At 45.6% G+C, this 23,500-nt stretch overlaps 1 protein-coding gene and 1 long non-coding RNA gene across 6 annotated transcripts in view; both read right to left on the minus strand.

Moving 5' to 3' along the window:
• DENND2A (DENN domain containing 2A) overlaps positions 1-23,500 on the minus strand; it is a 101,400-nt gene that overhangs the window by 36,881 nt on the left and 41,019 nt on the right. For 3 of the 5 annotated variants that reach the window (XM_082400274.1, XM_082400273.1, XM_082400271.1), the window contains 5 exons: positions 17,272-17,399; positions 15,506-15,627; positions 6,747-6,947; positions 893-986; positions 376-426 (listed from right to left, as the gene is read on the minus strand). In XM_082400274.1, coding sequence (XP_082256400.1) covers positions 376-426; positions 893-986; positions 6,747-6,947; positions 15,506-15,627; positions 17,272-17,399 — 596 coding nt within the window. The remainder of the gene's footprint in view (positions 1-375; positions 427-892; positions 987-6,746; positions 6,948-15,505; positions 15,628-17,271; positions 17,400-23,500) is intronic. The other 2 variants (XM_082400270.1, XM_082400272.1) reach the window with 2 other exon arrangements.
• On the minus strand, positions 17,594-22,405 carry LOC309632634. The gene is made up of 2 exons (XR_014247014.1): positions 20,237-22,405; positions 17,594-19,899 (listed from the first exon to the last, which is right to left on the minus strand). It is a non-coding gene; the product is annotated as an uncharacterized lncRNA (long non-coding RNA).

The following is a 23,500-nucleotide window of genomic DNA, read 5'->3' on the forward strand; positions in this document are numbered from 1 at the left end:
ACTAGAGGCCCTGGATCTCAAGTGATTTCCTCCAGATCACAGAGCCATTTTAACACGAGTAGGGCAAGAGCCCCAGGTCTCTGGAGTCCCAGGCCAGCACACTGTACCTTACACAGGTGTGAAAAACACCTATGACATAACGGAAAGGCGCAGGAACGGGGTGTCACTGCAGTGGTAGCCTCCCTGGATCTCTAGAACGGAGCTGTAGGCTCAGGGACCGAACAGGCCCACTCTGGCCAGGCTCAGCCTTTCACGCCTTGCCCAACAAGCTCATGCAAGGCCACTGTGTCCCGTCGCTCACACTGAACAGGAAGGGCCACCTTCACAGCTTCCCAGCCACCTGCACGCGCCCTGCACGGCAACTGCTCTTCTCACCTTTCAGCTTCTCCTCGGTGTCACTGTCAGACTCACTGTTCTCATCTGTCACTAGACAAGAAAACACAACAACAAAAGGAAGAAAGTTGCAAGTGTGGGTTTTTCCAATGCAGGAAACTTATTATATGTGGTAGCACAAATCCAAGACTTCTAGTTCAGAGGGGCTGTTTTCTTTTTGTCTATTTAAATGTAATGAACAAACTATGTCTTTGTCCAACTATATGTGTTTCCAAATTAATTTGGCTTTAGTTCAGATGGTACCTATATAAGTACAGCAAAAGATACTGGCCCCTTTAATGTATATGAAGCAAAGAAGGCTGCTCCCACGGCGAGGTCAGAGCACGCAGCCCTAGGCTGACCTGATGGATACACAGGGAGACAGGATGGTGGGGGACATTTCCAAAGCCCCCAGCTTGTTCTCCTCCTTGCTGAGTCAACCCCAAACAACAGGAAGCCACTTCTAGGAAGATTCTGTTTTCAGATTCTTGGGGGAGAAGGGATGGTGGCGGGGCCCTACCTTTTCCTGAGTTGCTCTCCGTGGACTGGGACAGCCTCTTCACCCGTTTCTTTCCTCTCCGGGCCTCATAAATGGCATTGATTCGCAACACCAGCTGCCAGACACGGGGAGAAGAAGAGCCGGTGTGAGCACCCTCTTCCCCGTGGCAGCTGGGATTCCTTCGCTGCCCATATTGTCTTTCAGGAGGGCGGCGGGCCAGGGAAAGGGGGTGGGGCGAGACACTTCCCACTGGCCCGCCGGCGTCTTTCAATCATTCCTCTGGGCCAGATAGAAGCATGACTGTCAAGAACACTAAAGGACGCTGCCAGCCTCACTGATGTATGGGCGGGTGTCGTCTGAGTATGCTAACGCAGCCAGCTGAGACAGAGGGAGACGATTTCACTGGCTAAATGGTGTGATGGCTGTTTCCCCTCCGATAGTGCAATGTCACTGTGGTTCAGGAAGGAGCTTTTGCCCCCAAAGCAAAACAAGGAAAGAAAGAGACAGAAAAAAAAAAATGTTCCCAGGCAGGGCCCCTTTCATGGGAACCATGCCAAAGAGTGTCTGAGCAGCAGGAAGGGAGCAGGGATCGCGGTGGCTCTTGAGTCCGAGCTCAGGATGGCGCGGAGGAGTGCCGTGCACTGGGCACACTGTCCTTCCTGCAGAGGACACACTGGCTGCACACTTGCTGAGGCCTTTCATGACCTCTCTGGTGCTCAGAAGCCGAGCTGCTCAGCAGACACCTTAGTAAGCAGCACATCCTCCAGACTGACTATAGCAGAACCGTCTGGTGATTGAGGCCCTGGGTCACTTCCCCTCAGGCTTTACGGCACCACCTGCAACTTTCAAGGGAAGAAGCTTCCTGGACTTCCCTGGTGGCACATTGGTTAAGAATCCGCCTGCCAACACAGGGGACACGGGTTCGATCCCTGGTCCGGGAAGATCCCACATGTCGCGGAGCAACTAAGCCCGTGCGCCACAACTACTGAGCCTGTGCTCTAGAGCCCACGAGCCACAACTACTGAAGCCCATGCACCTAGAGCCCATGCTCCGCAACAAGAGAAGCCACCGCAATGAGAAGCCCGCGCACCGCAACCAAGAGTAGCCCCTGCTCAACGCAACTAGAGAAAGCCTGCGCACAGCAACGAAGACCCAACGCAGCCAAAAATAAATTAAAAAAAAAAAAGAGTAGAAACTTCCTGGGTTCCACCTGGTTGGGAGAAAGGGAAGTCTACCCATGCATAATCGACACAAACCAACTAGTGACTTTAAAGGGGAGCTGTCTGTAAGTTGCTGCCTTGAAAAGTTTAAAATTCTTTCATACATTGGGAAGAAAAGGAGGAGATGTGCTATGGTAAACTGGGTGATGGGTACCCGTCAGGGACAGTTGCCAATACCCACCTCTGCCCTCTACTCCTAGGACCCCCTCCTTAAAGTAGTTCACCAGCTCCTCTCTACAAGCACTGGCCCACTAGAGAGGAGGGGGCTTATTCTCAAGGTCTCCTTGTGGCTGGCCTGGGTTCTGTCCCCCCAGCTCTGCAGACTCTTACTGACACTGCCCTGCCGTAGCCTCGGACATCTGCGCCCTCTGGCTCCTGACGGGCAGCCCAGCCCTGGCCTTGCCAGCTCTCTGTGTGAACTCCTCTTCCCTAACCGTGAACCTGACCCGAATGAGGCCTCTGCCTTCACCCCCAAATCCCTGCCATGTGGCAGCTCTTTATATTTGCTCTCACGAACCAGCCGTCTCCTTGAGAGCTCACACCCGTGAATTGGCCTTCTTTTCTTTTCTCGCATGTTCTAACTAGTGGGATGTAACACTAACCCCATTTCCCATGGAAGAAGACACCGTATCAACAGTATTATTCACGACGACCAAGAAGTGAAAACAACCCAAATGTCAACTGATGGATGAATGGATAAACACAATATAGTATGTACACACGATGGATGGAATATTATTCAGCCTTAAAAAGGAAGGAGATTCTGACACATGCTCCAACGTGAATGAACCTTGAGGATTTCATGCTAAGTGAAATAAGTCACAAAAGGACAAATATTGTATGACACCACTTATACAAGGTACCTAGAGTAGTCGAATTCGTAGAGACAGAAAGTAGCATGGTGGTTGCCAGGGGCTGGGGGGAGGGGGGAATGGGGAGGAGGTGTTTAATAGGTGCAGCGTTTCAGTTTGGGGAGATGAAAAAGTTCTGGAGATGGATGATGGTGACGGTTGCAGAGCAATATGAATGTGAATGCCGCTGAACTATACATTTTAAAATGGTCAAAACGGTAAGTTTTATGTATATTTTATCACGATTTTAAAAATACAGGTAAATAAACAAATGAGTTGCTAGGTCAAATTGTTTTTGGAGAGAAGGAAATTTTTAAACCTATTCAAAATCTCCCCCCAAAATATCCAAAAATTAACTAGAAAGAAGACATTTACAATATAGTTAACATCCTTCCATGTGTTTAAATAAAATGAACACTAGACTGTAAGCTCCATGCAGGCAGGAATTTTTGTCACTTTTGTTTACTGCTGTCACAGTACCTGTATGGGATGGAGCAGGGCCTGGCACACAGTAGATACTCAATAAATATTTGTTGATTATTAATTTGTTGAATGAATACTGAGCATCTCCTATGTGCAAGGGATTTTGCTAGGAGCTGTGAGGGATAAAAGGATATATGGGACATGGCACACATTCTCAGGGAGTTTACAAGCTAATAGGAAGGACGAAGGTGCATTCATAACTATAAGACAATTCATGAGTGCTATGTAAGTAGTATAAATAATATGACAGAGAAGGTTTTTCTCATTTTAAATCAGGTCATGGAGTAAGTGGAAGCCATATATATACTTCAGTTAATAAATCTTTGTTCCTTTTTATTAAAAAAAAATTTCCCCAGGGAGAAAAACTTAAACAGGCTTTCACACATAATTGAACTTTAACAGGAGATAAGTTTTGTTGTTTTAAAAGTGTTCTGAAAAAAAACCAAAAACAAATAAATGTGTTCTGTACTGGAAGTATTGGCCTTTTTAGAAACTTTTTAAAAGTTGAAAACAAACATTTTAAACTATAAGCTCATTTGGAAGACAGTCTGTTTCAGACAGAGAGTCATCTGGGACCTAATTCTGCCTATGATGGTTGCCTAAGAAACAAAGGATTCCACATAAATCTGCTACAGTGCTAAGGGCGAGCTCACTTCTCATTATAAAGGACAGCACAATGTTTCATGAATCCTGGGGACATCACACCACTGTGTAATTAACTGCTCCGTTTCAGCTGCCACGTCAATGAAGGTACAGGGTTGCTAGGAGAATACAGGGAAGGACTGTCTCTTTCTCTCTCCCCTCTTCACTGGGACCTCCATTCCTCTTAGGGCTGAGGCGGGAGAAATCAAGGGAAGCATGCATACTTCCAGAAGGGACTCATGTTACACGTCACAGCAGAGGCAGCCGAAGGAACACCAACCAACCCATTAACTGATGAGTTGTGAGTAGACCCTTAAGTCCTTCTTGCTAGATAAAAACACAAAAGCAAGGGTTTTGGATAGCAAATGCTTTAAGGTTCCAAAACCTGGAAGTCATGAACGTGCCTGAAAAAGAACCTTTGACTTCAAGTAAAGGATTCAAAGCATTTGGAAAGGACAAGCTTAGGTTAAGATTAAGTAGCAAGTGATAGAACTGAGGATTCATGAGACTTCTAATAAACTGTAATGAGCCACTTTTAAAGAAATATTTATTGATTTATTTGGTTGCGCCGGGTCTTAGTTGCGGCAGGCGGGCTCCTTAGTTGTGTCATGCAAACTCTTAGTTGTGGCATGCATGTGGGATCTAGTTCCCTGACCAGGGAACCAACCCCGGGCCCCCTGCCTTGGGAGCACGGAGTCTCATCTACTGCGCCACCAGCGAAGTCCCTGTAATTAGTCATTTGTTTTCTTTTTAACCATTCCTTTGAAGAATTGTGTACTTCACCTTTATGACTAAAATTTTAATAAGATTTTGTTGTTGTTGTTGTGAAAGTGACAGGTAAAACATGCTGATTTTTCTCCAGATTTGATCACACCTGCCAAACCCTACTTGAGTAAATGCCTGGGCACTATGTATGTGGGGCAACTCACCTCAATTTCAGGCAATAAACTAAGAGGGAACAAACTGCTGCTTGCAAGTTAAACTCATATGAAGTGGCAGAAATAGTTCTACCTTTCTCTCCACCTCTCTATTTTTATATAAAATATGCACACATATTCTCTTCCCCTCAATCTCAAAAAATCTTTTTTAAATATTAAAATAGTATAAAGGGGGAAGTGATGGGTAAAAGCGCAGGGGTAGAAGATAGAGGTTAAATGCTTATTAAGAGATACATAGTCAAACTTAGAGTTGTATCAAAGCTCTTTTAACCTCAGCTGATTCATTTGACTGTTCCTGTTCAATTTGCTAAAATAACGGTGAGGCTGTATAGATGTTAATAGCCACTTGTAATTATTCCACTATTGCAGGTTTTTGACATTACAGATATGTGTGAGTCATGCCAGAACAAGAAGAGGCGAGTTAAGACAGTGACTGAAAGACAGCCAAAGGGAGACAGAAAGCGATTCCACCAGGGGCGAAGGAGACTGGGATCCATGTACTAGTGGGAGCTCATTCAGCTAGCATCCAACGATCAATATGCAACCTGCACTGCACCCTGGGTGGTGCGAGGCAGAACCAGGAGAGCAGGAAGGGGAATGAGGCCTGACTCCTGCCCTCCATCAACAACACAAAGCAAGACATCTTCTCCCCTGTTCCACCTGCAACCCCGCTGCTGGGCTGCAGGTGATAGGTCTTCTCTTGCCCACCTGAGCCTAACTGCCCTTACCCTTCAGAATGCACTTTTTTTTTTGGGCTGCGCCGTGCAGCTTGGGGAATCTTAGTTCCCCGAGCAGGGATCGAACCCGTGCCCCCTGCAGTGGAAGCGCAGAGTCTTAGTTACTGGACCGCCAGGGAAGCCCCCAGAATGCCCTCTTGATTGTCCAGGTGACTTAATTTCACTTGAATAAGAATGTGGGGGGCAGGGGTGATATTATGGCTCAAAACACTGATTAACCAAACTGGGTCAGGAGGGACTGGCTTGTGAAAATGTCCCTGGACTTTCAGGTCAATGGGTCACTTTGAGATATCTGATGAAACCTACAGACAACCCACCCCCTCTTCCTTTTATCCCCCCGGACTCATCCATACAGTTTTACATGATTTTGTGGGTTTCATGATCCCCTAAAGTCCATCCATGGACTCTGAAATGAAGAATTCCTGCTCTAAAAGTTCCTGCGGGAAGTTGGTACCAAAGTGGCCAATGAAGAATGACAGGCACTGCAGGGGTTGGACTGAGCAAAGGAAATGTAACAGCAACAGCGGCCACATTAGATGCACATCCAAGCCCTTGGGCACGTTTTGCGTTTGGGGCTGAAAAGAGCCAGAAAAGATGTATTTTTGACAAATGCTCCCTTGGAGCACAGGCTCCATGTGGTGCCACCTCTGCAGTGGGAGGTGATGGAGTCTGAGTCAGAGCACGAGGGATGGAGCTCTGCTTCTTGAGGCCATGAAGGAGGGAGATGTGGCCTTTTGAGGCTGGGTATTGGAAACACAGTTTGGGATCCTAAGAGTCATCAAGGCAGGGAGAGGGATGGCTAAGAGGAAGGCTACAGGACCACCACAATTATTCTGACAAAGGGCCAGATATCTCAGCCTGCTGGCTTCACCGTGTCTACCCGGCCTGTGGTGAAGCAGGTAGAAGGGCCCAGTGATTTGATCTCTGTCCAGACTCCTCTGCAGCCTTCCTTTGCAGGGAAGGGGGAGTGCACATCTGAACACGAAGTTTGTTGCAAGCCTTACCTTGGGTATCTTTCTCTTCTTCCTGCTGTTCTGTGGGTCTCCGAGGTTAAAGAAAGTGTCATCAGGGCTGCTGGGGGTAGAGGGAGGGCTGATTTTAGAAGGGGACCCAGTGCCATCCCGACTCAGCTTCCTAGTGTCCAGCAGTTTGAAGTTCCTCCTCTCTGAATTTTGCCGGAAAAAAGCAGGTTTGGACAAGGACTGCTGTGAGGGGAGAGGAAAAAAGAAGAGTAAATAAATACAAAGGGACTAAATGAGCGGTAACTGGTGGTGGCAGTGATGGAGACCAAGAAGATCAAGAAGGGAAGCTGGTCTACATTCCCAAGGGTATGTTGAGTTTGCCTACGCTATTATTAAGTGCTCAATAAACACATCATTCAATTATGGAAAATGAGCATGATAAAGGATGCAAGTCTAATCCAGTCTCTCTTTTTAGACAAGTGGGAACTCACCTGGCTCAATCCCTTACTTTACAAATGAGGCTTTCTGATACAATGCACTGGGAGTTACAAGACCTAAGCATAGCTTTGTCCCTGCCACTGGTAAGCTGAGTGCCTTCTATACAAGGAATTTCACTTCTCTGGGCCTCAGTGTCTTATTTCTAAAAATGAGCTGCTTTAAGGTCAAAAGGCAAACAAAAAACCAATTTAAAAAATTTGTGACTTATAGAACTCATATTTTTAATACATGCTACATATTAATGAGAAGAAGACTAACAACTCAGAAGAAAAACAGGCAAAAGATGAGAATCAAAAGTTTACAGGAAAGGAAATATAATAACTTTTATATATATAAAAGATTCTTAGCTTCACTCAATCAGAAAAAAAACCATTAAAACTCCACTGAAGAAACATTTAAAAAAAAATTGTTATTGGAGTATAGTTGATTTACACTGTTGTGTTAGCTTCTGCTGTACAGCAAAGTGAATCAGTTATACATATACATATATCCATTCTTTTTTAGATTATTTTCCCATATAGGTCTCATTGTACAGTATTGAGTAGAGTTCCCTGTGCTATACAGTAGGTCCTTATTAATTATCTATTTTATATATACTAGTGTGTATACGTTAATCCTAATCTCCCAATTTATCCCTACCCCCCAACCCCCCTGGTAACCATAAGATTGTTTTCTACATCTGTGACTCTATTTCTGTTTTGTAAATAAGTTCATTTGTACCTTTTTTTTTTAGATTCCACATATAAGCAATATTATATGATAACTGTCTTTCTCTGACTTACTTCACTCAGTATGACAATCTCTAGGTCTATCCATGTTGCTGCAAATGGCATTATTTCCTTCTTCTTTATGGCTAAGTAAAATTCCACTGTATATATGTACCACATCTTCTTTTTTTTAATTAATTAATTATTTATTTATTTTTGGCTGCGTTGGGTCTTCATTGCAGTGCGCGGTCTTCTCATTGTGGTGGCTTCTCTTGTTGCGGAGCATGGGCTCTAGGCACGCAGGCTTTAGTAGTTGCGGCACGCAGGCTCAGTAGTTGTGGCTTGTGGGCTCTAGAGCGCAGGCTCAGTAGTTGTGGCGCACGGGCTTAGTTGCTCTGCGGCATGTGGGATATTCCCGGACCAGGGCTCAAACCCGTGTCCCCTGCACTGGCAGGCGGATTCTCGACCACTGCACCACCAGGGAAGCCCTCATTAGCTTCTTAACGGATAAAAACGCTTAGTGGGCTGTCGAGGAGAGCATTATCATGTATAACAAGCACAATCTGAGAACAGGAATAGAGGCGAGGAAGAGCAAATAAAACCAAGAGAATCTTCAGGGTTTACAGCCAGTGCAGTGAAACAGATGGAAAGATGGTCAACAATGAAGACAGAATTGTCTGTAGAAGGCCTTTGAAAGTGAGGATATGAAGCCAGCAGGGATCAGCAAGGTTTTTCTAAAAGGCCAGACAGTAAATATTTTAGGCTTTGTGGCCTACACTGTCTCTGTCACAACTACTCAGTGCTGCCACTGTAGTGCAAAAACAGCCATAGACAATATGTAAACAAATGAGCTTGGCTGTGTTCCAATAAAACTTTATTTACAAAATCAGGCAACCATCAGCAATTTGCCAAACTTGAACTATAGTATAAAAGGAAAGTCACTACAGGACCCTAGGAATGACTGTGTCAGACTATGGTCCAGAGAAGATCCCAGCTTTTGATCAGAGCACCTCAGACCAACAAGCCCTGATGATAGCACACCCATCCTGTGGTGTCTCTATGTAGTAATCTCTATGGAGGGGCCTAGCTCTGCTGCAGAGGCCCCCAGAGGCTCCCTAACCTTAGAAATATTCGATTCACAATGGACTCAACCAAAGATCTGTAGTGTCCAAAAGGGAAAGGCAGACAAGAACCCTCTGTTGAAACCTCTTATTTCAGGAGACAGTACGATGGGCCCTGGCCAGGGAGCATTCACTGGGAGGAGGGGGCGACAAGGAAGCTACGTGCCTTGTGCCTTGAAGAGGGAGCTGACCTGGACTCAGCCAGAGTTCATTCACCCTTCTTGTCTGTGAATGGTGGCTGATGGCTTCACTCCTTCCAGTCCTCGAGTGTCCCTGTCTTACTGCCTCAGGAGACTGACAGCAGGAGACTGAAAGGGTCCTTGATATAAAACATCCCATCTCCTCTTTCACCTATCTCAACCTGACTCCTACTCTCTTCTACAGAGGCCTCCCCCAGGAAGTACTCAGATGCCATTCGCACACACATACACATATGCCCACAGGTACACATATTCACATGAATACATAGAAGCTCCCTTAACTATACATACATAGAAATACACAGGAAAGCATACACACACGTTCCAACAATTGGGACATTACACTAATGTAAAGTAATGGCATTACATTAAATGATGGCATACCATGCAGGCAATACAAATTGTTTTTAAAAAGAAAGTAATGACATGGGGAAACACTCATAATAAATGTAAAAGAGCAGCAAAAATGTATATACAATATCATCCCAAATCTTTTTTTATGTACACACACACACACACACACACACACACACACACATACATGCACAGTGTGACATGGTCTGGATGGAAGTAAACCAAAGTGTTAACAGTGGTTTTCTCTGGGTGTTGGGATTACATGCAATTTATAAAAATACTTTAAAAACACACACACATACACACGTAATAACAACCTATTATAGAAAAAAATATAGGTGAGTACAAAGAAAAAATAAAAATTCCCGGGCTTCCCTGGTGGTGCAGCGGTTAAGAATCCGCCCGGCAATGCAGGGGACACGGGTTCGAGCCCTGGTCCGGGAAGATCCCACATGCCACGGAGCAACTAAGCCCGTGCAGCACAACTACTGAGCCAGCGCACCACAAGTACTGAAGCCCGCGTGCCTAGAGCCCGTGCTCTGTAACAAGAGAAGCCACTGCAATAAGAAGCCCACACACCACAGCGAAGAGTAGCCCCCGCTCACCGCAACTAGAGAAAGCCCGTGCTCAGCAACAAAGGCCCAACACAGCCAAAAATAAATAAAATAAAATAAATAAATTAAAAAAAAAAAATTCCCAATTACAGATGAGTTTTTTTAAAATTACACTTCTTGGTATTTAAAAAGAATTTTATAATGAGAATGTTCTGTTTTTAGAAAATGAGGTTATTTTATAAAGAACACATATTGAGGGACTTCCCTGGTGGTGCAGTGGATAAGAGTCCACACTCCCAATGCAGGGGACCTGGGTTTGATCCCTGATCAGGGAACTAGATCCCACATACATGCTGCAACTGAGTTCACATGCAGCAACTAAGGAGCTGGAGAGCTGCAACTAAGGAGCCTGGGAGCCACAACTAAGGAGCCCACGTGTTGCAACTAAGACCTGGTGCCACCAAATTTAATTAAAAAACACACATATTGAAAAGCATAATTCTTTTCTTTAAATTAAAAAAAATTTTTTTAATGTATTTACTTATTTATTTGGCCGCTCCGGGTCTCAGTTGTAGTATATGGGCTCTTAGTTGCAGTATGTGGGATCTAGTTTCCTGACTAGGGATCGAACCCAGACCCCCTGCATTCGGAGTGCAGAGTCTTAGCCACTGGACCACCAGGGAAGTCCCTGAAAAGCGTAATTCTATCTATTTAGCAAACACACATAAATAGTAGTTATGTTGCAGGCACTAATCTAAGTGGTTTACAAGAATTAATTTGACTAATCTTCGTAAGACCCCCTAAGAGGAGTGTACAATTATCATTCCATATTTTTACCAATGACATACAGATGGTATAGAGATAAGATTATTTGTCCAAAGCCACAGAACTAGCAAGTGGTCTAGGTAAGTTTTGAATGGAGGCAGTCAGGCTTCAGAACCTGCACACCTGACCAGATACGGTCTCTACGTAGCCGCAGCTAAGTAACAGATGATTTGTTGGTGGCAGATGGTGTGGGTGAGCTACCCAGGCAACCAGAGAATGCCAGTTAGTGACTTTTCCCACTTAGGTGTCAATATATAAGAAAGAGTATCTCATATTAGCTTAGATTTCCTTTATTACAAAAAATAGTTCCTACCATATTCACTGTGCTATTCTACGTGTGGGAATGGTGGGTGACACATAGCAAGAAAAGAAAACGGCCCCTTCTCAGGAGCTTGCATTGTGTGTTTGTAAGTGTCAGCATCTGCCCCCCAGCTGCACGTCTCTCCTTGCTGAGGAAAATCTGTCCAGTTGACCCTTACTTCTCTACTGGGACTAGGCACAATCTAATTAAATAAAAATCCTCAAAGATGTCTTAGGACTTTTCTGTGCCTGGTAGAGGAGGTTGTCACGGAAAGACGGCTTCAGTAAGTTCTCAGTCCCAGATGCAGCCCAGATGTGGCAGATGCTCCATGAATATTGATGAGCTAAATGGAGGAGGTGGAGAAGTCTGCAGCTGTCCCCCAGAACGGGGACACAAACCAGACACCCAGATGTAGGAAGGCAGAGAACTGAGCATGACACAGAGTCTTGCTAATGACTTGCAAAGGCCCAAAATGCTTGCAAGCATCTGTGGCAATCGGACATGTGCATTGGGCAACTGGATTCTCTTTCTGCAGGATAGCTGCCTCTGGATTTCAAGTTCTCATTGACATGATTACCTACTGTGTTTTACTGTTTTGGGGACAGGGGACCTAGGTTTTCTCTAGCCTGGCAGGAAGGGGAAGAAAAGGGTTGCTAAGCCTTTATTTTCTGGTACGAGGGAGGAGTACCCAGTCCTGCAGGCAGAGCTGCTTTGGGCAGATGTTTTCCATTGTTCCTAAGACGCCATGCAGTTCACTCCCTGCATGAAGTGGGGTAGAACTGAGTAAGACACGAAGGGGGCAGGCTGGGTATGACAGGCTTCTTCTTCTTGTTTTAAATTTTTATTGGAGTATAGTTGATTTACACTGTTGTGTTAAGTTTCTGCTGTAGAGCAAAGTGATTCAGTTATACATATACACGTATCCACTCTTTATTAGATTCTTTTCCCATATAGGTCATTACAGAGTACTGAGTAGAATTCCCTGGGCTATATACAGTAGGTCCTTATTAGTTATGTATTTTATATATAGTAGTGTGCATATGTCAATCCTAACCTCCCAATTTATCCCTACCCCCCACCTTTCCCCCTGGTAACCATAAAATTATTTTCTACATCTGTGACTCTATTTGTTTTGTAAATAAGTTCATTTGTTCCATTTTTTTTTAGATTCCACATAAAAGTGATATCATATGATATTTATCTTTCTCTGTCTGACTTATTTCCCTCAGTATGACAATCTCTAGGTGCATCCATATCGCTGCAAATGGCATTATTTTGTTCTTTTTTATGGCTGAGTAATATTCCATTGCATGTATGTACCACATCTTCCTTATCCATTCCTCTGTTGATGGGCATTTAGGTTGCTCCCATGTCCTGGCTATTGTAAATAGTGCTGCAGTGAACATTGGGGTGCATGCATCTTTTCAAATTATGGTTTTCTCCAGGTATATTCCCAGGAGTGGGGTTGCTGGATCATATGATAGCTCTATTTTTAGTTTTTTAAGGAACCACTGTACTGTTTTCCACAATGGTTGTAACAATTTACATTCCCACCAACAGAGTATAGGAGGGTTCCCTTTTCTCCATACCCTCTCCAGCATTTATTGTTTGTAGACATTTCTCCAAAGAAGACCTACAGATGGCCAAGCGGCACATGAAAAGATGCTCAACATCACTAATCATCAGAGAAATGAAAATCAAAACTACAATGAGGTATCACCTCACACTGGTCAGAATGGACATCATCGAAAAGTCTACAGACAGCCTTCTTCTTCTAAGCCAGACTTATCCACTGTGGGAAATGAAGGATTCCCTAAATGTTGAAGACATCCACATTCCAATGAAAATACAAACAACACATTTCAAAGGCAAGTAGAAACTATTTGCTAATTATTGGTTGTCATGGATTATTCATGATGACACTCTTTTCCATAGGAGGAGAAAGCAGCAGTTAATTGGTTTTGGCAAGTATTGCAGCAATCGACTTGGGTGGGTAAGATCCACCCTTCATGAAAGGTTCTACCTTCCACCCTCTTGAAGAAGATTCCCTTTGTGACTATCATGTCTCATGTGTATACCCCCGCCCGCCAGCAAATCCTGACCTCGAGTGGAGCCCAGAGAGGAAGATGGCTTCTTTTCTTAGGCTGGAAACAGATCCTTTCAATGGGGTTTAAACGGACACTTGCAGCCTAGATTTGGTCTTCCTTTATTTAGTTTCTTCAACAACTAAACCATTGTATAACAACTACTTATGGGAGACACAAAGAAACCAAATATATACTTTCTGACCTTGAAGAATTTACAATCTAGTTGGGGAGATGTTTTTAAGCTATTTTACAGGACCTAAATCAGAATTCAAATCATGAAAGTAAGAGATATCATAAGACAGTATATACAGTGTGGTGTGAAATGAATGCTTAGCCCACTGAGTGTTACAGGCAAGCAGAGGGGGAACAAGTCCCAGGGACTGGGACGCCCTGGAACCTTCCTGAAGGAGGCATGATTGAACTGGGCCTTAAAGGATGGGAAGGGAGAGGTCCAGGCAAGAGCCAAGGGCAGAGGTAGAAATGACCTAGCACAGGGGTGGGCAAAGTACGGCCTATGGGCCACATCTGGCCCGCCACCTGTTTTTTTTTTGGTTTTTTTTTTTTTTTAAATATGTATTTATTTTAAAATCTAAGACGTGGGAAAGAGCATTTATTTATTTATTTATTTTTGGCTGAGTTGGGTCTTCGTTGCTGCACGCGGGCTTTCTCTAGTTCTGGCGAGCAGGGGCTACTCTTCGTTACGTTGCGCGGGCTTCTCATTGCAGTGGTTTCTCTTGTTGCAGAGCACGGGCTCTGGGCACGCGGGCTTCAGAAATTGTGGCCCGCGGGCTCCAGAGCGCAGGCTCAGTAGTTGTGGCCCACGGGCTTAGCTGCTCCGCGGCATATGGGATCTTCCCGGACTAGGGCTCGAACCCGTGTCCCCTGCATTGGTAGGTGGATTCTTAACCACTGTGCCACCAGGGAAGCCCTCGCCACCTGTTTTTGTATAGGCCATGAACCAAGAATATTTTCACTTTTAAATGGCTAAAAAAAAAAAAAAATTTCATGACACATGAAAATTATATAAAATCCAATTTCAGTGTCCATAAATAAAGTTTTACTGAAACACAGCTTCACTTACTGGTTTGTATATAGTCTGTGGCTTCTCTGCACCGCAACGGCAGCGCTGAGTAGTTACAACAGAGATCATATATCATCATATATAACCAGATCTCTGGTTCTTTAGAGAAAAAGTTTGCTGATCCTGGGGCTACAGTATCAGAGGGGCAGTTAGTAGGCTTTGGCTGGAGAGAAGATTTTGCACGTAGAAACTGCGGGAAATGGTAACCGGGGATCAATTATGAAGGAAGTTTAATGCTATGCTAAAGAATATGAATTCATACTAATCTGTTCTCTGTTCCTACAATTTTGTCCTTTCAAAAATATTATATAAACGGAATCATGTAGCATGTAACCCTATAGGAGTGGCTTTTTTCACTTGCCATCATTCTCTGGAGATTTATCCAGGTTGTTGTATACATCAATAGCTTATTCCTTTTTATTGATGAATAGTATTCTACCATATGAATGTACTATACTATATGTAACCGTTCACCCACTGAAGGATATTGGGGCTGTTTCCAGTTGGGACCATTATAAATAAAACTACATGTGCCAAAAAAAAAAAGAATATGAACTCAGTTCTGTAGGCAATGTGTTGAAGTTATCATGTATGTGAATATAGTAATATTATCTGTATGCACATAGTACAAAACTGCAAAAGGTTCAAAAAGATATTCTGTGAAAATGTCAGTCTTCTTTCCTGACCTCCAGATACTCAGACACTCAGACAACTCCACAGAGGTACCCACTTACTCATTCTTAGGGACCCTTACAGAGATATTCTTGTACATTCACAAACATATATGAGTTTGTTTTATGTCAGGACATTCTTCTTTATAGCTGTATAACATGGATGTACTATCTTATTTACTCAGCTGGGGAGAATTCTGACCTAGAAGCTAAAATGATACTTTAGAAAGCCTTGTTGAGCAGAGGGGTTCCAAGAGAACTAGAGGCAGGCTGCCGATGTGTAAATCCAGGAGCCTGGCAGTGAGGGTGGCCTGGCATTCCAGTGTAACCCAGAACTCCAGCCTGCTCAAGGCCATGGTGCTGGGGACCCCTCTCCCCCACTGCTCCTCTGGGGGCTCATACCTTGGTGGGTGTGTCAGGGATGGAAGAGGTGGGAGAACCCGGAAAGTTCAAGACACACTTCTTCCCGAGGCAACGACCATGTAACTCAACGTCCTCATAAGGGTTTTCCTTCATTGGTGGATCTGCAGTCAAAGGCAACGGATTAGGAACTGGGAACACTAAGGAAGTTCTCCTTATCAGATCTCGACCCGACACCTTATCAGGTCTCTCCTTGTGGGGATGTCTGTTGTCTTGCTATCCATTTAGCCTTCCGCTTGGTAACAGACCTTGGTTTTCACCGGGGTAACTCCCTGACTCCCCATTGTTAGAAATGTGAGATTAACTCCGCTCCCAGTTTCAGGGTTTACGCCGATCTGAGTATCCCGGATCCCCGCCTCAGTGACCAGCTCTGGGAAGGGCTCATATTCCAAGCCTAAGCCAGTTGCCGCACGGCATTCCTGGGCTCTGAAGGTGAACAAGGGACCTAAATCAGTCTAATCAGACTGAACCTCAGGCTGTTTGCTGGGACTGGCAGGACACAGGCTTTCCTTTCTTGCTGCAAGGCACTGATTCTGGGGAGCTAATGGCAGCCATCATGGGGATCGTGGGAAACCTGCTGAGAATGCAGCTAACATGAGAGATAAGAAATGAGGAAGAAAAAGCCAGTTCTGGTCACATGAATCAACAAACTCCCTTTGTTGTTTCAGCTGGGTTTTCTGTTCCTTGTAACTGAAAGCTTCTCTGTCAGGTACACACTGCTAAGAGAAGTCTAAATCTCATACCCACTTTGGATTTGGGAAGCCTACTGCTTTGGCAGGAACCCTTCTCTGGCAGCTTGGACATAGCAATTCAAATAGCTCGGCTTAGTATACGCCCTTCCTTAAGTCTCATGTTTCCTCCTACCATGGAGTTTCTTCTAGTGTTGATGACTGCATGCATGTAAGTACATGTATATCTGCCTGCTCTGCCCCTTGCATAGGGACACAGAAGGGTTTCTTCCTCGCTCATTTCCTCCCCCACTGCCGCCCTCAACATATGCAGACATGGTCTGAGTTTACACCTTACTGAAACTGTGATCCTCCGTGGAGATTATTTAACTCACCAAATCTAAATGCACAAAAGCTCTGTGAATCTGAGTCCCATTTTGGAATCAGAGAATTCTTTAGAGCAAGGCCAAAGTTAGTTTTTAAATAGAAGACATTCATTTCAGTCTGAATTGTGATGCCGTTACCGCCACATTCCTACAGTTTTGGAAAGAGTACGGTGGTCTTTGGTTTTCTTTCATTCAGTAATCCCTACAATTCACTGAGAGTCTGTTATAAACCAGGTGTTTTACATACCATTTTCTTCAGCCCTCAAACAACCCTGTAAGGTAGCTGTCATCCTCCTTAGTACAGAGGTGAGAGAATTGAAGTTCAGAGAGGTTAAGTCACCAGCTCAATGTCACACAGCTAACAAGTAGCAGAGCCAAGACTCAGTCATGGATATTGAGGCTCCAGGTCTCGCGTGTTCCCCGCTGTATCACGCTGCCTCCTTGGCCGTTCATCGCCAGCCCTTCCTCCCCACTCCAGCCCACTTTTCTCTCACGTATTTCATCATGGGTCACTCTTCCACCCACCTACCCGATCTCTCATTCATTTGAGTACATGTTTGTCTTTGAGTGTGACTCTGTGTGTGTGTGTGTGTGTGTGTGTGTGTGTGTGTGTGTGTGTATTTCAAGCAGCCAGCCCCATTTCCTCCCTCTTCCTTCTCATAGACAGACTCACTCAAACATTTGGGCCTCTTACCTAGAATGTCCTCATAGACGTTCTCCTCCGATAAAGTGCGTGTGAGCCCCAGCTTCGTCTGTGCGCACCAGTCAACCCTGCTGTTCTCAGAGGAAGACTGCAGTAAGTCTTCAAACTCATAGGACTTTCTGGGTTGTACAAGGTGGGAGGAAAAAAAACCGAGAACTCAAATCAAATGAGGCTGGTTCAGAGAATACACGCCAAAATGTTTTTTTTTTCTTGCAAAGATTTCCAATACTTAAATCAACTCTGTTTTTTATAAGAAAGTGTGAAAATCCTCAAATATGAGATGTGGTTTTTACTTGTGAGAATGTTTATGCTATTATGCCAGCTAAAGATAGTGAAGTATACATATAAAATACAATCCCAACTTTGTAAGCAAACATATACATAGAAGATAAAAAGAAGAGAAGTGAAACATATAGCTGCTATATCAGGGCCGAGGGATGACTGGTGTCTTCTCTTCACTCGTACTTTTCTGGATTTTTCAAATGTTCTACAGTGTTTACAGAGCACACATTAATAAACACAAAGGAGTAGTAATGGCCAGTTCAGAGCAGACAAGAAGCCTGAGCACCTCCCCCTTCTCTCACCCAAGTGGTTATTATCAGAAACCCAAGGGCCAGTTGAGGCACCCCACCCCACCCTGAGATCTGTGCAAATGTGCCTGGGGCTCTCTCTGGGGCCTGGCTCACCACCACCCTCCCCCCATCTTACATCCACACAGGCTGTCCCTGTTCTGCTGGTATTGACTCTACTGTGAAACCTAGCCCCTTCTCCAACTCACACACACACACACACACACACACACACACACACACGGCCACTCACCTTGAGTTTCTATGATCTTTTGTAACTCTATGGAACATTTGGGAGATCATGAGGTGGGTCATATTATGAAACGTACAAAACATCACCCATCTCACAGGTTCACTCCACCTCCCCCCTTTTTCTTCTCTCTCTCCCTATCCTTCTCCAAAGTAACCTGCAACTTCTCCCTGTTGGAGCAGAACAGTCCTGCCCACTCAGGCTCCAGAAGCTCACCTTCTCCTACCCCCAAGCAGATTTATCAGGAATTTCTGCTGAACACACCTGGGCCTTCTGTGAATGGAATTGAGGTGAACATGCAGTCCACCCACGTTAAACAGGGCACATCCCTGAGCTGACTTGGTGCTGGCCCCTCACTGCTTCTGGTACAGGGTCCAGACGCTCACAACCCTCCTCTGGCTCAGGAATCGCCGCTCTTCTCTCTCACTGTGTTCACGTGTGTCTAGCTCAGTGTTCTGCGCATGCCAGATGGCACGTTGCAGCTAACCGCTGCGAAATGCAGAGCGCCCTTGTTTCCTCGTCCACGCTTCCAGCCCCGGGAGAAAGTGCCCCTCTGGTGGCGCTAGGATTAAACAAATCTGGACACAGACCCCGAATCCTTCATTCACAAGTCTTTTCAACTTGGATAAACTACCTGAGCTCAAACTCAGTGTCCTGATTTGTAAAATAGTAATTATCTCATAGGACTGTCCATAGAACAGAGGAGGTTTGTAAAGTTCTTGGCACCTAATAAGCCCTCAACAAATGTTAGCTATTATTATCTGTCATGGTGCTCTTAGTTATTTGTGTAGCCAGTGCTTTATATGAACATTTACTGTGTGGGAGGCACTGTGCTCAGGGTTTGAAAAATAAGGACTAAAACAGCCAGAGTCCCTGCCTCAAAGAGCTTACACTCTAGGGAGGAAGACAGATGTTCAACCAGCTCACACACAAATAAACAGAATTATAAACTGGGTTAAGTTCAGTGATGGAAAAGCACAGGTTGCGAGGATATCGAGGAAGGCTCAATGTAGGTTGCGGGATGCATCAAGGGAGGGCCTCTATGAGAAAGTCACTCACTGAAGCTGAGCCTTGAAGGATAAAAAGAACTTGGTCGGGGGAAGAGCATTCCAAAAAGAGGGAAAAGCATGTGGGAAAGTCCTGAGTCTACAGAGAGAGCTCGATGCATTTCAGGAAACGGCAGACAGACAGACAGACAGCATGGCTGGGTTGCAGGGAGCAGGGTGGAGAGTGCCAGGCAATGAGACAGCAGAACCAAGCAGAGGCCATTTGCCTGCTTTCCAAGCTTTGGGGATTTCTTGCATTTTAAATCTTTCCCTCTCCACTAGCTTCTTTCTCTCCTCCTTTAAACATGCACAGGTTTCCTCTATCTTAAAAAGCTTTCATTTGGAGCAATGACCTTTGTGGTTCTATTTCTCACCTTCCTTGCCAACACTTTTAACGAGGGGGAGGGGAGGAGGAGGAGCAGAGATTATTCTCTTAGTTTACCATAGTTCACTCGTTTTTCTTTCCCTCACCCTCTCAAGCCGTCCGTGTGCATCCCTTTCCTGAAATTCCTCCTAAAGGTCACTAGCGAGTTTCTGGTAGAACCTAACAACTTTCTGGGTCCTTTCATTACAGGACACCACTTGGCTTCTACAGCATAAGGTAGCAGTGCTCAAAGTGCAATCTGTGGGCCAGAGCTGGGGTGCCAACTGTTTCCGGTCCTTGACAAGATAAGTACAGAAATTGAGAGAAAGCGTTTAGAAACTTTTCAAACAATTTAACAGAATGAACTTAAAAAAGAAAACAAGGGCTTCCCTGGTGGCGCAGTGGTTGAGAATCTGCCTGCCAATGCAGGGGACATGGGTTCGAGCCCTGGTCTGGGAAGATCCCACATGCCGCAGAGCAACTGGGCCCGTGAGCCACAACTACTGAGCCTGCGCGTCTGGAGCCTGTGCTCCGCAACAAGAGAGGCCGCGATAGTGAGAGGCCCGCGCACCGCCATGAAGAGTGGCCCCTGCTCGCCGCAACTGGAGAAAGCCCTCACACAGAAACGAAGACCCAACACAGCCAAAAATAAATAAATTAATTAAAAAAAAAAATACCCAAGTCTAGAGAAATAATTAAAAAAAAAACAAAACAAAAACAAAAAAACAGGTTTGTATACTGACGTCTTTTTTCATTACATTCCTCTGGTAATTCTTTTTTTTATTATATTTTACAAAAGTATTGTTTGGCAAAGGATTGGAAACACCTGCAAACAGGCCCTCCTGACGGTCTGAGGAGGCGGGTGCAGGGCTGCCCTAACTCTACTTGCCCTGTCAGACCACCCCTCCTGGGCTTGCGCTGGCAGCTCTCTACCGCTTCCTCTTTCTGGGCTATAGTGTTTCCCAAGGCTTCACCTCTTTAGGCTCTATACTTTTTTCCTTTTTTTTTTTTGGCTGCACTGCACGGCTTGCGGGATCTTAGTTCCCCGACCCGGGATTGAACCTGGGCCCACAGCAGTGAAAGTGCCGAGTCCTAACCACTGGACAACCGGGGAATTCATTAGGTTCTATACTTTAATATCTACACAACTGAATTCATCACCCCCTATCTCCACCCCACCCTCATTCCTTTATGAACCTGAACCCCTCATTCCTTTATGAACTTGAATGCGGCACTTAGGACAGGAGCACAAAGATGGGCTTCTAGGCTGGAGCTCTATGGCCTTAAGTCAGGTCACAAGGCTGAAACCGTCACCAGTGCCCCAGGGCTCTGACTTATGAAAAGAAGTTTGTGCCCAAAAAAAGGGATACTAATCCATGAGCCCCTTCTTTCTCCCCTTGAGGTGTCCAGCGGGGAGAGGAAGGACTGAGCTTCAGAGCTCTAGCAGATGGGACCTGGGGGAAAGCAGGTCTGAGCCGTTTTCTCTAAGACGGGAATGGGTTGTGCTGTGACCCCACTCTGAACATTTCCTAGTCCAGTTTCCATTAGCCCAGGCTGGCATCAGCCAGGCAGCTGACTGGGGCTGGAGGTGTGGCCCAGAGCAGAGTGAGGTAACTGGCCTGGAGTGGGCCAGAACTCCTGGGTTTCCCCTGCTGAGCAAACCAAGTTACGTTAGCTAGTCCTCAGCATGTACGCTACGTGGTAGGGAAAATACAAACTGTTCAGAGACCACAGAATCATTCATTCAGTACTTACTGTGTACTGACCAAGTGCTTGTCTTGGATCAGCACATTCAAACTTTACAACAACCTTGTGAAAGACTGCTATTATTATACACATGTCATGCATGAGAAAACAGGTATAGAGACATAAGGTAAATTGCTCAAAGTCACTTTGGGAGAACCCAGGAAATCTGGTTGGAGATTGGTGCTCTTAAAAAGACAGGCACTGGACTTCCCTGGTGGCGCAGTGGTTAAGAATCTGCCTGCCAATGCAGGGGACGCGGGTTCGAGCCCTGGTCTGGGAAGATCCCACATGCCGCGGAGCAACAAAGCCCGTGCGCCACAACTACTGAGCCTGCGCTCTAGAGCTCACGAGCCACAACTACTGAGCCTGCGTGCTACAACTACTGAAGCCCATGTGCCTACAGCCCGTGCTCCGCAACAAGAGAAGCCACTGCAATGAGAAGCCTGTGCGCTGCAACTAGAGAAGGCCTGTGCTCAGCAAGGAAGACCCAACGCAGCCAAAAATACATAAAAAAAAAAAAAAAAAGACAGGCATGCTGCAGAGCACGCAAGTAAGGCAAGGCAGGAGGAAAGCTGCAGTTCCAGTCCCCAGACTAAAACAGGTCGGGTTTCCAAAGGTTATTGTTAGGAACTTGAACTATGTTTTTGGGTTTTTTTTTCCGGCTGCGCGGCTTGTGGGATCTTAGTTCCCCAATCAGGGACTGAACCAGGGGCCCTTGGTAGTGAGAGCACGGAGTCCTAACCACTGGACTGCCAGGGAAGTCCCAAACTAATTTTCTCTATAAAACCATATTACACATTACTGAGCATTGCCCAGGCAAGCCCTCTGTTTCCCATCATGTAACTGAACTATACGATGAAGAGATGCTATGAACCCTCACAGGGAAAAGAGCGGACAGGTCGGGAGTCACTTCACTGGGAGCTGAGCAGTTTCTGCCACAATAGCAGGAAGCTCCACTCCCAGCAGCAGAGGGAGAGGGTGGTGGCCACTGCCTGCAGCTAAAGCCTTGACTGCCTGGGATTCCAGCATGACCTTGGCTAAGCTGGGCCTTTTCTTTGATTGCAGAAAGGGGCTGCAGCTGTGCCTTGCTTTGCCATGGAGAGAGCTCTATCATTATTTATTTATTTATTTATTTATTATAAATTTATTTATTTTTGGCTGCATTGGGCCTTCATTGCTGCGCGCGGGCTTTCTCTAGTTGCGTCGAGCGGAGGCTACTCTTCGCTGCGGTGCACAGGTTTCTCATTGCGGTGGTTTCTCTTGTTGCGGAGCACGGGCTCTAGGCGCGCAGGCTTCAGTAGTTGTGGCGTGTGGGTTCTAGAGCACAGGCGCAGTAGTTGTGGTGCACGGGCTCAGTTGCTCCGCGGCACGTGGGATCTTCCCGGACCAGGGATCAAAACCGCGTCCCCTGCATTGGCAGGTGGGTTCTTAACCACTGCGCCAAGAGGGAAGCCCTATCGTTATGTATTTTTTTAATTTTATTTATTTATTTATGGCTGCGTTGGGACTTCGTTGCTGTGCGCGGGCTTTCTCTAGTTGGGGCAAGTGGGGCTACTCTTCATTGCAGTGCGCAGGCTTCTCATTGTGGTGGCTTCTCTTGTTGTGCAGCACAGGCTCTAGGCGTGTGGGCTTTAGTAGTTGTGGCTCGCAGGCTCAGTAGTTGTGGCTCGTGGGCTCTAGAGCGCAGGCTCAGTAGTTGTGGCTCACGGGCTTAGTTGCTCCGTGGCATGTGGGATCTTCCCGGACCAGGGCTCGAACCCGTGTCCCCTGCACTGGAAGGCAGATTCTTAACCACTGCGCCACCAGGGAAGCCCTATCATTATTTATTTTTAAAAATCTCATTTGAGGTACCAGTGAAGCAATATTTGTATAGGTCAAATTTTAAAATAATAAAATTATTATAAAATATTTATGAAATAATATCTGAATAGTTCAAATGTTTTAATAATAAATGCCCTAACAATAAAGATGCTTGTATGCTAAAGGCTCTCCAAGTCCCAGCGGATGGCTCACTTATTTAGAGCATATGTGGCACAATCAAGAATCTGGATGGGCTTCCCTGGTGGTGCAGTGGTTGAGAATCTGCCTGCCAATGCAGGGGACACGGGTTCGAGCCCTGGTCTGGGAGGATCCCACATGCCGCGGAGCAACTGGGCCCGTGAGCCACAGTTGCTGAGCCTGCGCGTCTGGAGCCTGTGCTCCGCAATGGGAGAGGCCACGATAGTGAGAGGCCCGCGCACCACGA

This window comes from Balaenoptera borealis (assembly GCF_965194805.1).
Source record: "Balaenoptera borealis genome assembly, chromosome: 7".
In the NCBI taxonomy this organism is placed as follows: domain Eukaryota; kingdom Metazoa; phylum Chordata; class Mammalia; order Artiodactyla; family Balaenopteridae; genus Balaenoptera; species Balaenoptera borealis.